Source organism: Rhinopithecus roxellana, chromosome 4 (assembly GCF_007565055.1).
Source record: "Rhinopithecus roxellana isolate Shanxi Qingling chromosome 4, ASM756505v1, whole genome shotgun sequence".
NCBI lineage: Eukaryota > Metazoa > Chordata > Mammalia > Primates > Cercopithecidae > Rhinopithecus > Rhinopithecus roxellana.
The window spans coordinates 63,780,861-63,795,494 of record NC_044552.1 but is presented as its reverse complement, the minus strand read 5'-3'; the positions used below and the strand labels follow the sequence as shown (position 1 = coordinate 63,795,494).

The window sequence follows — 14,634 nt, the reverse complement described above, 5'->3', positions numbered from 1 at the left end:
GGTGGGTGGATCACCTGAGGCCAGGAGTCTAAGACCAGCCTGGCCAACATGGTGAAACCTTGTCTCTACTACAAATACAAAAAATTAGCTGGGCATGGTGGCAGGCACCTGTAGTCCCAGCTAGTAGGGAGGCTGAGGCAGGAGAATTGCTTGAACTCAGGAAGCGGAGGTTGCAGTGAGCTGAGATCGCACCATTGCATTCCAGCCTGGGTGACAAGAGCAAAAACTCCATCTTGATAAATAAATAAATAAATACATACATAAATAAATAAAAATAAATACATAAATAAAGTGAGCAACCTATTCAGTAACCCCGAAATTAGCAGGGTCAGGTATCATCTCCGAAGTTAACATAGACAGGTTTGCCCTATCACCTAGCATGTTAGCTTGGCACCTAACAAGTAGCTAGTCATCTGTTCATTGGACAAGTGAATTGATATTTTCAGATATATTTACACACATGATTACAATATTTGTGTTCCTGAAATGAGGGAGACAAATATTTCCACCAACATGATCAAACTAAATGAATTATGACTCAGCATTTTGCATAGCCACCATCAATTGGTTTCTGACCTCCAGGGCCAGCCCTTGTTAAAATTATAAAGTAGATGAACTTTAGCACAAGACTCTTCTCTATTTTCTCCTGCCCATTTCTTTCTCTCTTTCTCTCTCTCGGGTTTGGATTGTAATGATGGGGTCCTACTTTGCTACCCAGGCTGGACATGCACCACCCAGGTGGTACAATCATAGCTTGCTACAGCCTTGAACTCCTGCCATTTCCCTCTTATACTCATATCAAGGGCCTTCAAGGTTCACTATCAAACCCGGGTTTACCCCTTACCAAAACCACATATTCCAAAGACTTAAATGGGTGATGATAACTTCGATTGTCCTTCCTCTCGGGCATGTTTGCATTATAACAATGCTTCAATAGGGATGAAATGCTAAAGATGACCTTTGGTGTATATCCACCTCTGGAAATGGGAGCTTTGGAGGGGGTTGATGGCAAATGGCACTTCAGGGACCTTGTTCCTTTTGTACGGGAGGCTAGTCCCTGTGTAGCTGCCCAGCTGTGGATTGAGGGTTATTTCCTCCCCTTTTGGCTGCTCACCCTCAAGTTAGTAGAGGCCAAAAAGCAAGCCAGAGAGAGGTTTTTCAAAAGCCAAAGCCCAGGCTCTAACTATTTAGGTCTAGTATAGTTAAGAGCTAGTTACTGTTACTGCTTTTGTTCTTGCTGTAATAACCTATACTGCGTATCTTTGTTTCCTTTAAGAGTGTTAAACCGGCTGGGCACGGTGGTTCACGCCTGTAATCCCAGCACTTTGGGAGGCCGAGGCGGGCGAATCACCTGAGGTCGGGAGTTTGAGACCAGCCTGACCAATATGGAGAAACCCCGTCTCTACTGAAAATATAAAAAATTAGCTGGGCGTGGTAGAGCATGCCTGTAATCCCAGCTACTCGGGAGGCTGAGGCAGGAGAATCGTTTGAACCCGGTAGGCAGAGGTTGCAGTGAGCTGAGATCGTGCCATTGCACTCCAGCCTGGGCAACAAGAGCAAAACTCCATCTCAAAAAAGAAAAAGAGTGTTAAACTGGCCGGGCGCAGTGGCTCACGCCTATAATCCCAGAATTTTGGGAGGCTGAGGAGGGCAGATCATCTGAGGTCAGGAGTTTGAGACCAGCTTGGCCAATATGGTGAAACCCCATCTCTACTAAAAATACAAAAATTAGCTGGGTGTGGTGGCAGGGGCCTGTAATCCCAGCTACTCAGGAGGCTGAGGTGGGCATATGGCTTGAACCCGGGAGGCGGAGGTTGCGGTGAGCTGAGATGGTGCCATTGTACTCCAGCCTGGGCCACCGAAAGAGACTCTCTCAGAAAAAAAAAAAAGAAAGAAAAAAGTGTTAAACCATATGTCCACACCAAAAACCTTGTACACAGATCTTCATAGCAGCATTATTCATAATAACCAAAAAGTAGAAACAATCTAAAGGTTCATCAACTGGTGAATAAATAAAATGTGGTCTAGCCATATAATGGAATAGTTTTTGGCCATAAAAAGAAATGCAATATTAATACATCCTTCAACCGAGATGAACCTTGAAGATATGCCAAATGAAAGAACAAGACGTAGAAGGGCACATATTGTGTGAATTCATTTATATGAAATGTCCAAAGTAGGCAAATCCATAGAGATGGAGAGTAGATTAGTGTTTACCAGGGACTAGAGAGAAAGGGTCTTGGGAATGACTACTAATGGTTACAGGATTTCTTTCTGGGGTAATGAAAATGTTCTGAAATCAGATGATGGGGATGATTTGTGAATATATTAAAAACCACTGAATATACATGCTGAAGTCTAAATATTATGGCATGTAAATTATATTTTCAATTTTTTTAAATGAAGTTGTCCTATAAAACTGAGAAAACAGGGGCCATGTGCAGTGGCTCACGCCTGTAATCCCAGCACTTTGGGAGGCTGAGACAGGTGGATCACGAGGTCAGAAGTTTGAGACCAGTCTGGCCAACACGGTGAAACCTTGTCTCTACTAAAATATACAAAAATTAGCTGGGCATGGTGGTGGGTACCTGTAATCCCAGCTACTGGGGAGGCTGAGGCAGGAGAATGGCTTGAACCCAGGAAGAAGAGGTTACAGTGAGCTGAGATCATGCCACTGCACTCCAGCCTAGGTGACAGAGCAAGACTCGTCTCAAAAAAAAAAAAAAAAACTGAGAAGACAGGATGTGTTTACTCCCAACTATCAGTGACTATAGCAGAACAATGTGGCATTTTATGAGTAGTCATGTCATTAAGTGGTCGATGACACTTTCAGGCTGGTTCATCTAGGGTCTCACTAAGGACAGATTATCGTTCCAGATGCTAAAGGAGTTAAGTAAGCAATAAAAAACAAACAAACAAAAAAACCAAGGTCTTCATCCTTAAGAAGCTTCAACATAAATGGTGTCACTATGGTATTTTTATCCTATAAACAAATATATGAATACACAGATATATGTGAGAATAAAAATAATATTATAGCTATACTAATTGAGGGCTTACTTTGTGCCAGGCCTTGTTTTCCATTCTTTACGTGTGTTAATAGCACTGAAGGTTCACAAACCCCTGTCAGTGGGTCTTATTATTACAACCATTTTGCAGATTGGCAGACTGAAGCACGGGAAGTTAAGTAACCTGCCCAAAATCACGTTAGGTAGCTGAAGTACATACTAGAAATATAAATACTTACAAATTTAGAAATATAAATACTTAGAAATATAAATACATATAAATAATGACAGTTAATTTAAGAAACAAGGAAAACATTAGTTATAGGAAATCAGAGAGAAAAAAAAACAGAATCAGTCACATAATGGTTGATGAAATGGGTCCTGGGCCTTGAACAAATTTGAAAGGTCATCAAAAATGAGGCCCGTCAGAGAGGAGAGGAGAGTATGGGGAATCCTCTGGGGGGGGGGGGTGCAGGGGGGCTCACAGCCCCTGGGTACATTGAGTATGGCAGGAAAAGAGGGCAGTTAGGGAGAGAGTAGGGAGCCACCTGGCTTAGGGTCTTGAAAAGCCCATAGTGAGGAGTTCTAGTTTGATGCTAGGCAAAGAAGAAGGAGGGGAGGGGGGCTGCCCATGCTGACGTAATGCATGCTGGAGGAAGGGGGTCCCTCATTGTTAGGCACGGGGAGCAGAATGCTGTGGTAATGGCCCAGTAGGAAACTGAGACCTCCAACAAGACCTGAGACCATGGAAAAGGGATAAATCTAAGAAATATCATCATATAGCCCAGGCACAGTGGCTCATGCCTGTAATTCCAGCACTTTTGGAGGCTGAGGCAGGAGGATGAATTGGGCCCAGGAGTTCGAGACCAGTCTAGGCAACATGGCGAAACCCCGTTTCTACAAAAAAACATTAAAAAACAATTAAGCGGGGCATGGTGGCACATATCTGTAGTACCAGCTACTTGGGAGGCTGAAGTGGGAGGATCACCTGAGCCCAGGAGGTTAAGGCTGTAGTGAGCTGTGATCACGCCACTGTACTCCAGTCTGGGTGACAGAGCAAGAACCCTGTCTCAAAAAAAAAAACAAATGGCAGAGCAATACCACTTATTGATTCAACAGATACCCTTTAGAATAGTGATCTGACTTGAGTTATGCTTTTAAAAATGAAAGTAAACTGGGCGCGGTGGCTCACGTCTGTAATCCCAGCACTTTGGGAGGCCCAGGTGGGTGGATCACCTGAGGTCAGGAGTTCACAACCAGCTTGACCAACATGGTGAAACCCTGTCTTTACTAAAAATACAAAAATTAGCTGGGCATCGTGGCATCCGCCTGTAATCCCAGCTACTAGGGAGGCTGAGGCAGGAGAATCGCTTGAACCCAGGAGGCGGAGGTTGCAGTGAGCCAAGATTGCGCCATTTCACTCCAGCCTGGGCAACAAGAGTAAAACTCCATCTCAAAACATAAATAAATAAATAAAAATAAAAAATAAAAGTAATTCAGACAAATAGCAAGAAATGCACAATATAGCCCAACAAAATCAAAAGTTAGTCCTCTCTTTCCACCCTCAATTCTCTTCAAGAGTAATTAAGTTTCCTATGAACCAATATGACATATAGTGATTCTTATTCGTTTGAATTAATGTTAAGTACTACACATTTTATCAACCATATAGGAAGAAATTAGCTTGGTAAAAATAAGACAGTTGGCTGGGTGCAGTGGCTTACGCCTGTAATCCCAACACTTTGGGAGGCCAAGACGGGTGGATCACAAGGTCAGGAATTCAAGACCAGCCTGGCCAATATGGCAAAATCTTGTCTCTACTAAAAAAACAAAACAAAGCAAAACAAAAAAATTAACTGGGTGTGGTGGCGGGCACCTGTAATCCCAGCTACTTAGGAGGCTGAGATAGGAGAATCGCTTGAACCCGGGAGACGGAGGTTGCATTGAGCCAAGATCATGCCACTGCACTCCAACCTGGGCCACAGAGCGAGACTCGGTCTCAAAAAAAAAAAAAGACAATGTACTTTTATGCAGATTTTTTTTATACAGAGCATTTATTTGCCATGTATCAAACTCAGCAAATCTCAAACTGACATTACCACCCTCCTCACTGGAACGTACTGCCTCCTCCTGTCTTCCTTATTTCTGCCTGAATATCTTTTTTTCAATCAACTTCCCCACTGAAATCTAACCCATCATTTCCATTCCAGTTCAAACATTTTTGTGAAACTTACCCTGCCCCTCCATAAAATGTCTCTTCTTCAAGTGACTGACTTACCTTGTAGATTTCTTATGGCACCTAATACATTTCTTCTCTTCAGTTCCTTCTAACAGTCTTAGCATTTCTACTATATCTACAGGCTCCTTAAAAGCCAGAACCATAACTCTCTATCTCCCAATTTCATTTAATAAATTGATCCCTTATATTTCAAATCTTGGAATGACACATGGGACAAGGGGCAGGAGCTTGCAGGCCTTTATGATGTGACATATACAAAGGGATTAACACCTTAAAAGAAAAAGTTAATGATCTGGGATCAAAAACAGCTCTGAGAAATTTTGCCTTCCTCATTACTTGGTTAAAAAAATTACCTTTAGGTGGCCAATAATAGCCCACCATGATTATGTTACTCAGTAAATTGATCCCTCATGTTCTCCTAGAGTCATAGTAGATCTAGGAGAACATGAGGGATCAATTTATTGAATAAACGACTCTTTTAATTAACATGAATTTCAATGACTTTTTTTTTCTTGCTCTGAAGGTAGTGCAAAATGTGTAGGTTATATGCTATAGTTTATCTCAGAGAGTGAGAATGAGGTATACCTCTTAAACTACAAACAAACCAAAATGCCTTCACGAGATCCCTCCTTCTCTTTCAGGCCTTGCTCTATTACTGTGAAGCACTAACAAAGACAAACCTCCAGCTCCAGAAAGCAGCTTGCCTGGCCCTGAAAATCCTTGAGGTAAAGCCCAGCCTTGGAACTCCCCTGGCAACTCAGCTTGGAGCCAGGCTAAGCCGAGTGTATATAACAGCTTTTCTTTCATGGTTGAAAGTACATTTTTAGCAGTATTTCTTGTCTCCTTTGCACTGTATGTTAGTTTTAGTATTTTTCTCCCTTAAACAGTAATTACATGTGACTTTGTTTTGTTAGTCAATAAGTGGCAGAAAGCAATCATGGTTTGCACTAGCCCAAGGGAACCAGTTTGCCTTTAGGTCAGCATTAGAAAAGTATGTCATATTGGCTGGCACGGTGGCTCACACCTGTAATCCCAGCATTTTGGGAGGCCGAGGCCGGTGGATCACCTGAGGTCAGGAGTTTGAGACCAACCTGGCCAACATGGTGAAACCCCGTCTCTACAAAAATTAGCCAGGCATGGTGGCAGGTGCCTGCAATCCCAGCTACTCAGGAAGCTGAGGTGGGAGGATTGCTTGAACCCAGGAGGCAGAGGTTGCAGTGAGCCAAGATTGTGCCATTGCACTCCAGCCTGGGTGGCAGAGCCAGAATCTGTCTCAAAAAAAAAAAAAAAAAAAAAAAAAAGAGAGAGAGAGAGAAAAGGAAAGTATATCTTAAAAGGGAGATGAGATATATGGTGATTTCACTCATTTTTATTGTGAACAACAAAAAGCAGGAACAAATAAGATTTGAAAAGAAGTACTAAAATTCAGTATGCCACTGAATTCCCAGATCCTTTCCCACAAGCTCTTTTTATTAAGCAGAGAACCAGTTTTGATTGTCATAAGGTGTCGTGAGCAGGGAGAGAGCTAGAATGTAAACAAGTACGAAAAGACTGAGAACTCCTGACATGGAAGTTTCCCTTTCAATAGGCAAGATGTAATGTTTGACCTACCTTCATCACAAAAAAATAAGACAAATCAGTCTTGAGAAAAGAATGAGAGAAGGCCACACCTTAGAACTTGCCAAAATCTTGGAAAAGAGGCAGGGACCTGCAGGCCTGATAAAGAAAGGGATTAATACCTCAAAAGAAAAAGTTAACGGCCTGTGATCAAAACCAGCTCTAGGGCCAGGCATGGTGGCTCACGTCTGTAATCCCAGCACTTTGGGAGGCTGAGGCCGGTAGATCACCTGAGGTCAGGAGTTTGAGACCAGCCTGGACAACATGGTGAAACCTCATCCTTACTAAAAATACAAAAATCAGCCAGGCGTGGTGGCGCACTCTTGTAATCCCAGCTACTCAGGAGGCTGAGGCAGGGGAATTGCTTGAACCCAGGAGACAGAAGTTGCAGTGAGTCAAGATCACGCTGCTGTACTCCAGCCTGGGTTACTGAATGAAACTCTGTCTCAAAAAAAAAAAAAAAAAAAAAAAAAACTGTAGGAAATTTTGACTTCCTTGTTACTTGGTTAAAAAAAAATTGCCTTCAGGTACCCAAAAAGAAAACCCACAGTGATTACTATTTGGGTGCTCTCCTGATATCCAGTGACATATCAGTGATGGATGTCTGTGATACAGACAAATAAAGACATAAGGATACAGTGATCTGTATGGATTTACTCTAAATCCACTAGACTGTAAATTCTTGAGGACCAGAACCATGTCTGATTCACTGTGGACTCTCTCATGCTTTATGAATAGTCTGGTTCATGGAGTGCTCAATAAATATTTGTGGAACAAACAAATAGAAGAATTGTCATTAATGGCCTTTACCTCCTCCTCTGTTTTAGCATATAAACTAAATAGTAAGAATTTTTAAATTAGAGCCATTTTGGAATCAGTGAGATTCAGTGGAAAGAACCAGGGAAAATGGATTCTATTCTGGAAAAGCAAGCTAGTGACTTCACTCCTCTAGACTAGAAGTCTACTGTGGAATGAGGAATTTAACTGCTCATCAGAATTCCTGAAAGTAAGAACTCTGGGCCCCATCCCAGGAAATTCCGATACAGTGCATCCAGAGTGGCACCCAGGAGTATTACTTTTAAGGGATTCAGACACTCAGCTAGGTTTGACCCCATAGGTAAGATGATTTTTAGGTAAGTAAAAACCCGTAGGTAAGATGGCCAGGCACAGTGGCTTACACCTGTAATCCCACCACTTTAGGAGGCCAAGGCAGAAGAATTGCTTGAGCCCAGGAGTTTGAGACTAGCCTGGGCAAGATAGTGAGATCTCATCTCTACCGAAGATTAAAAATTAGAAATCAGTCTTGGCTACTCAGGAGGCTGAGGCAGGAGAATTGCTTGAGCCCAGGAGGTCAAGGCTGCAGTGAGCTATGATCGCTCCATTGCACTCCAACCTGGGCAACAAAGTGAGGCTGAAGTTCCCACCAGTTGTTAAGTGTCAAGTCTCGTGGAACTCTGGACCTAAATGTCAAAACACGATGTAACCTATTTTTCCCCCATAGGCTACTGAAAGCATTAAAATGTTGGTGACATTGTGTCAGTCTGATACTGAAGAAATCAGAAATGTAGCCTCCGAAACCCTCTTGTCTCTGGGTGAGTTTTATTGTTGTTGTTGTTGTTTACATGATTGTGTGCTTCTGGCACTCTCAAAGGGATGTTCCCTTTGAGATGCTCCCTTCTCCAGTAAGGAGAAGTTTCATGTACCCTGTCTTAGCAGTTTCCCTGCTGTAGGCTGTCTTCTCACACAGAGTATGAAGAACTGATCAATGTCCATCTCACCCCAACTCCTTGTTCTGTCTGGATGCTGAGAGTGAAGTATATTCTCTGGAGCCTTTCTATATGGATTGATCAGTCTGTATACTATTTGGAATCAAGAACACAGAAGTCAAACCATAAAGCAGAGGCAATAGGAATCCAGGCTGGGTTGCCAGGGTGGGGTTGACACTCCCTGGAGGACAGAAATTGGATGAGGTACCAGAGATGCATCCCAGGGAATGCTGTAAAGCCCCAGGTATCTCAACCTCACCCTGACTTCCAGGTTAATCTCTGACTGCCCTGTAGCCTCTGCCCATCTGAACCCTGATATCTAAGAAAATAATTGGAGTACTTATTTTATTCTGAAATATCCAGAGAACCCTTCCTCTTCACTTTATTTTATGAAGATTCATGCCTAGCAGGCATTATACATTTATTCTTTTTTGGGGATTTGGGAGGGAAGGGAAAGCCTTTCTTAATTCTGAATTAAAAAGTATAAATAACTGGGCTTGGTGGCTCACGCCTGTAATCCCAGCACTTTGGGAGGCCAAAGTGAGTGGATCACTTGAGGTCAAGAGTTCGAGACCAGCCTGGCCAACATGGTGAAACCGTGTCTCTACTAAAAATACAAAAATTAGCCAGGCATGGTGGGGTGCACCTGTAGTCCCAGCTACTTGGGAAGCTGAGGTAGGAGAATCACTTGAACCCAGGAGACAGAGGTTGCAATGAGCTGAGATCATGCCACTGTACTCCAGCCTGGGTGACAGAGCAAGACTCCCTCTCAAAAAAAAAGTATAAACAATCATTATAAATAATTTTACTCAACAACACACTCTTAAAAGTGTAAAAACTATGCTCCTAGAGCCGGGTGTGGTGGCTCATGCCTGTAATCCCAGCACTTTGGGAGGCCGAGGTGGGCAGATCACCTGAGGTCGGGAGTTCAATACCAGCCTGACCAACATGGAGAAACCCCGTCTCTACTAAAAATACAAAATTAGCCGGGTGTGGTGGTGCATGCCTGTAATCCCAGCTACTAGGGAAGCTGAGGCAGGAGAATCGCTTGAACCTGGGAGGCAGAGGTTGCTGTGAGCCGAGATCACGCCGTTGCACTCCAGCCTGGGCAACAGGAGCAACACTCTGTCTCAAAAAAAACCCAAAAAACTATGCTCCCAGAAATCCTCAGACATAATCCAATCAATAATGCAGCTTAGAAAAAAACCACCCTTGTTTAGTAATAGTAACTTAACAACATGAAGAAGAATCTCATGGCATTTATAATCACTGTGAAAATCCCATTTATTGTTAGGCCCTCTTTCTTACAATTATGCGTTTAACAAGACATCATTCTGCTATTGAATATGTTATATCTTCCACAGAAATCTTAGCCAGTATATATTTGTTTAAAGGATAAAAGTTATTCCTTATGGCTGTATTAGGCATAGAAATTGTTTAATTCTCTAAAAATGTACCCAGGTATTATTAGTTTAAACTCCTTTATCCCTTCGTATTCTAAAATAACCATGAAGGTAAGCCAGGCACTTATAAAGCATAGCCAACGAAGCTTCTATTTCCTGTGTAATCTAAGGAAGTTGATCCCAACAGAATGTGCCCCGGGACTCACTGGAGCTTTGCGAACAGCAGTATCTCCAGAAGCCATCACCGTACCTGCTTCACCTTAGCTCTTCGTGCACACTGCTCGCATCAGCCCTGGGCCCTCTCACATCACCAGTGTGCAGTGCTCAACACTAACTGCACATTCACCAGGGAAGCTTAAACAATCTACTCCCAAAGATTCTGCTTTCATTGGTCTAAGTGTTCCTTGGCATCAGGATTTTTTAAAGCCTCCCAGGTGATTCTAATACAAAGTTTGAGAACCCCCTGAACTCAATATTATGAATCTTCTTTGACCCTAATATACAAATACTGGCACATTTTTCTCTCACACAAATGACTGAATTAGTATAGTGAAAATAGTATTTTCAATAGGAATTGATAAAATGCCCTATGACAAAGGGCAGAAGGTCATTGTGGGCACTTAAAGGACTCAGGGCTGCAACTATTTACCAACCAGTATGGAATGATTTCGATATTTTAACCTACAGCTGTCCGGTAGATCCCTCCATTGTGAAGGGATTGTTCTATATGCGCACTGTCCAGTATGACAGCAGTCATCCTAAATGGCTGTTGAGCTGTTCACCTTCACCACCATGATTGAGGAACTGAAGTTTTAAGTTTACTCAATTTTGAGGACAGCTACTCCTTGACTTACAGTGGGGTTACATCCCAATAAACCCATTGTAAGTTGAAAATACTGTTAAGTCAAAAATGCACTTAATACATCTTACCTATAGAACATCATAGCCTAGCCTACCTTAAACATGCTCAGAACACTTACATTAGCCTACAGTTGGGCAAAATCATCTAACACAAAGCATATTTTATAATAAAGTGTTGAATATCTCATGGATTGTATTGAATACCATGCTAAAAAAGTATGGTTTCTACTGAATGCATGCAGCTTTTGCACCATTGTAGTCGAAGAATCATAAGTCTAAGCCATTGTCAGTCAGGGACCATCTGTAATTACCATTTAGATTTAAATGTGGTTGGTGGCCACTATGTTGGACAGAACAGTTTTCACCATGACGATGGCCATTTCATTGTGTCCCAGCTGGACCTCAGACCTGCTTAGAACCGTACTCCCTGACTCCCCAAAGCTGGGGCTCTCTCCCCTCCAACACTCTGCCCACTTCACAAGGCAGTTAAAGGATTGGCAGAGGGCCAGCTGCAGTGGCTGATACCTGTAATCCCAGCACTTTGGAAGGCCAACACAGGAGGATTGCTTGAGTGTGAGAGGACAGGAGTTCAAGACCAGCCTGATCAACATAGCAAAACCCCATCTCTACAAAATAAAAATTAATACAATTAGCCAGAGCTGGGTGTGGGAGCTCATCCCTGTAATCCCAGCAATTTGGGAGGCCAAAGTAGAAGGATTGCTTGAGGCCATGAGTTCTTTCTTGTTTTCTGGGTTGTTTTGTTTTGTTTTTAAACAATTTTACTCTTTTTTAAAAATATATATTTTTCAATTTGATAGAGATGGGGTTTTGCCATGTTGCCCAGGCTGGTCTCAAACTTCTGGCCTCAAGAGATACTCCCACCTCCGCCTTCCAAAGTGCTAGGATTAAAGGCATAGCCACTGCACTGGCTGAGACCAGGAGTTTGAGACCAGCCTGGGCAACATAGCAAGAGTAGGTCTACCAAAAACATTTTTTTCAAGTAGCCAGGCATGGTGGCATGAGCCTGTAGTCCCAGCTACTCAGGAAGCTAGGTGGGGGGAGGATCACTTGAGCCTAGGAGGTCGAAGCTATAGCGAGCTGTGATTGTGTCACCACACTCTACCTCTAGCTCTAGCTAAAAAAAAAAAAAAAAAATGACTAGCAGCAGAGCAGATCAAGACACTGAAAACTGAATAAGAGTGAGATACCCACCCTACTCATGTCACTGTAGTAATATTGGGTAACACCCATAGAGGACTTGCTCCAGGCCAGGCACTGTTTTGAGGGATCTGCATGGGTTAACTCATTTAGTACTCAAAACTAGTCCATAAAGGCAGAAGTGCAATTAGTTCCATTTTACAGAAAGCAGGCTGAGGTTGTATAACTTGCCTATCGGCACCCAGACCTAGTCAGGCACCAAGATGGAATCTTGCCACTCTAGGCCACTGTACCCTGTGGGACTCTAGGAGTAGAACATAACACCTCTAAACTAAAATCTCTTCATGAGCAAACTAGGAACTGGCCTAGCAGACGTGGTTCTTAAAGTCGCATTTGTTAGCTGAGGCATCCATAGCGGGGTGTGTGTGAGTGGGCAAGGAGGGAGCACGTGAACGAGCCTAACTCAGGCCCTCTGTTGCTCCATCTTCTCCTGCCATCAACTGGAAAGGTCCTGTGTTTAATCTATTTAATATATCAGGGTTTTGCATATCAGCATTGTGTTTCCAGTAAAGGGTTCTACTCCAAAGTAATAAAAATTTGAAAACTACCAAACTAGAAAAAATGGAGCATTGCCTCTGAAAAGTCAAGGCATGCAAAGACTGTTTAAAAAAAAAAATCTCTTGGCCGGGCGCGGTGGCTCAAGCCTGTAATCCCAGCACTTTGGGAGGCCGAGACGGGCGGATCACGAGGTCAGGAGATCGAGACCATCCTGGCTAACACGGTGAAACCCCGTCTCTACTAAAAAATACAAAAAAACTAGCCGGGCGAGGTGGCGGGCGCCTGTGGTCCCAGCTACTCGGGAGGCTGAGGCAGGAGAATGGCGTAAACCCGGGAGGCGGAGCTTGCAGTGAGCTGAGATCTAGCCACTGCACTCCAACCCCGGGCGACAGAGCGAGACTCCGTCTCAAAAAAAAAAAAAAAAAAAAAAAAAATCTTAATAAGAGATGGCCAGGTACAGTAGCTCACGCCTGTAATCCCAGCACTCTGGGAGGCCAAGGAGGGCAGATCATCTGAGGTCAGGAGTTTGAGACCAGCCTGACCAACATGGTGAAACCCCGTCTTTACTAAAAATACAAAAATTAGCCAGGCGTGGTGGTGGGCGCCTGTAATCCCAGTTACTCGGGAGGCTGAGGCAGGAGAATCGCTTGAACCTGAAGGTGGAGGTTACAGTGAACCAAGATAGCGCCATTGCACTCCAGCCTGGGCAACAGAGTGAGACTCCATCTCAAAAAAAAAAAAAGGCAGCCTTTTGCCTATAGAAAAGCTCACTCTGCAAGGTTCTTTTAAATATAGGCAGATATCTGTTTTTGTATCTAAGGTGTTCCTGAAAAACTTAAATGTATGGGGGGAAAAACCCTAACCAGACTTTCGCTTTACTGAAATGTTTCTGTTTCGAGAGACTCTAATGTATTATAAAATCCATAATTACAATAATTAACACTCCTTTTCTAAAACCCCCTCATGTCAATATAATTCCAACATTTTCTGAATCTTTTTTTTACTTTTGTTTTCCTTCACAGTGAACTTTTTTTTCTTTTTTTGAGATGGAGTCTCGCTCTATCACCCAGGCTGGAGTGCAATGATGCAATCTCATCTCATTGCAACTTCTGCCCCCGAGTTCAAGCGATTCTCCTGCCTCAGCCTCCCAAGTAGCTGGGACTACAGGCGAACTCCACCACACCCAGCTAACTTTTTTTTTGCATTTTTTGGTAGAGATGGGGTTTCACTGTGTTGATCAGGCTGGTCTCAAACTCGTGACCTCAAGTGATCCACTCACCTTGGCTTCCCAAAGTTCTGGGATTACAGGCATGAGCTACCACGCCCAGATGAACTTCTGATTAAGCACAACTATTTTCATCTTTGTCTCACTTGTGTTACATTTATGAAAGCCTGTTTCTTATCACTTGTCTTTGTATTTTATTTTCTCATTTTCTAATCATTTTTTAAAGTAGGAAAATAAAACATTAAAATTATTTGCAAATGCATCTTAACTGTTCAAGGTGGTGCTACAGGCAAAATGAACTAGCTGGTAGCTGGTAGACGGCATCTCTGTATGTTTACATAGTAAAGAGTAATTTTTAGCTGAAGTTTGAAAGCCTAAGATTGATTTTACCAATGATCATTTAGATGTATCAATATATAATGTATACAAGTAAAAGTTATGTAAAAGTTCAATGTGTTAAAGTAAAGGATCAGCCATACTGAAATCCCTAATGTACTTAAAATATAATCCATACAATTGCTCTGAAATAAATCTATTATGTGAAATCATCAATATGAAATGGCCATGAGACTTCTACTCTGTTTCATACCCTGGCATTCTTTTGGTCTCTGGCATTAATTAGCTCAAAAGTTCTTGGTTGTTCTAAGCATTACCTGGAAAACAATGACATAATTAGGAATAACAAAAGATAACTTTTTCTTACCAAAAGTTAACAAAGGATATTATAGCAGTCCATACCTAAACAATTGGCACTATGTTACTTTGAGTAATGAATAAAAATGTTAAGTTTGAATTGGTA

At 42.5% G+C, this 14,634-nt stretch overlaps 1 protein-coding gene across 3 annotated transcripts in view; it reads left to right on the top strand.

Moving 5' to 3' along the window:
• Positions 1 to 14,634, top strand: part of RIPOR2 (RHO family interacting cell polarization regulator 2) — a 243,604-nt gene that overhangs the window by 226,732 nt on the left and 2,238 nt on the right. For all 3 annotated transcript variants that reach the window (XM_030928118.1, XM_010365178.2, XM_030928119.1), the window contains exons 20-21: positions 5,889 to 5,972; positions 8,366 to 8,456. In XM_030928118.1, the coding sequence (XP_030783978.1) occupies positions 5,889 to 5,972; positions 8,366 to 8,456 (175 nt within the window). The remainder of the gene's footprint in view (positions 1 to 5,888; positions 5,973 to 8,365; positions 8,457 to 14,634) is intronic.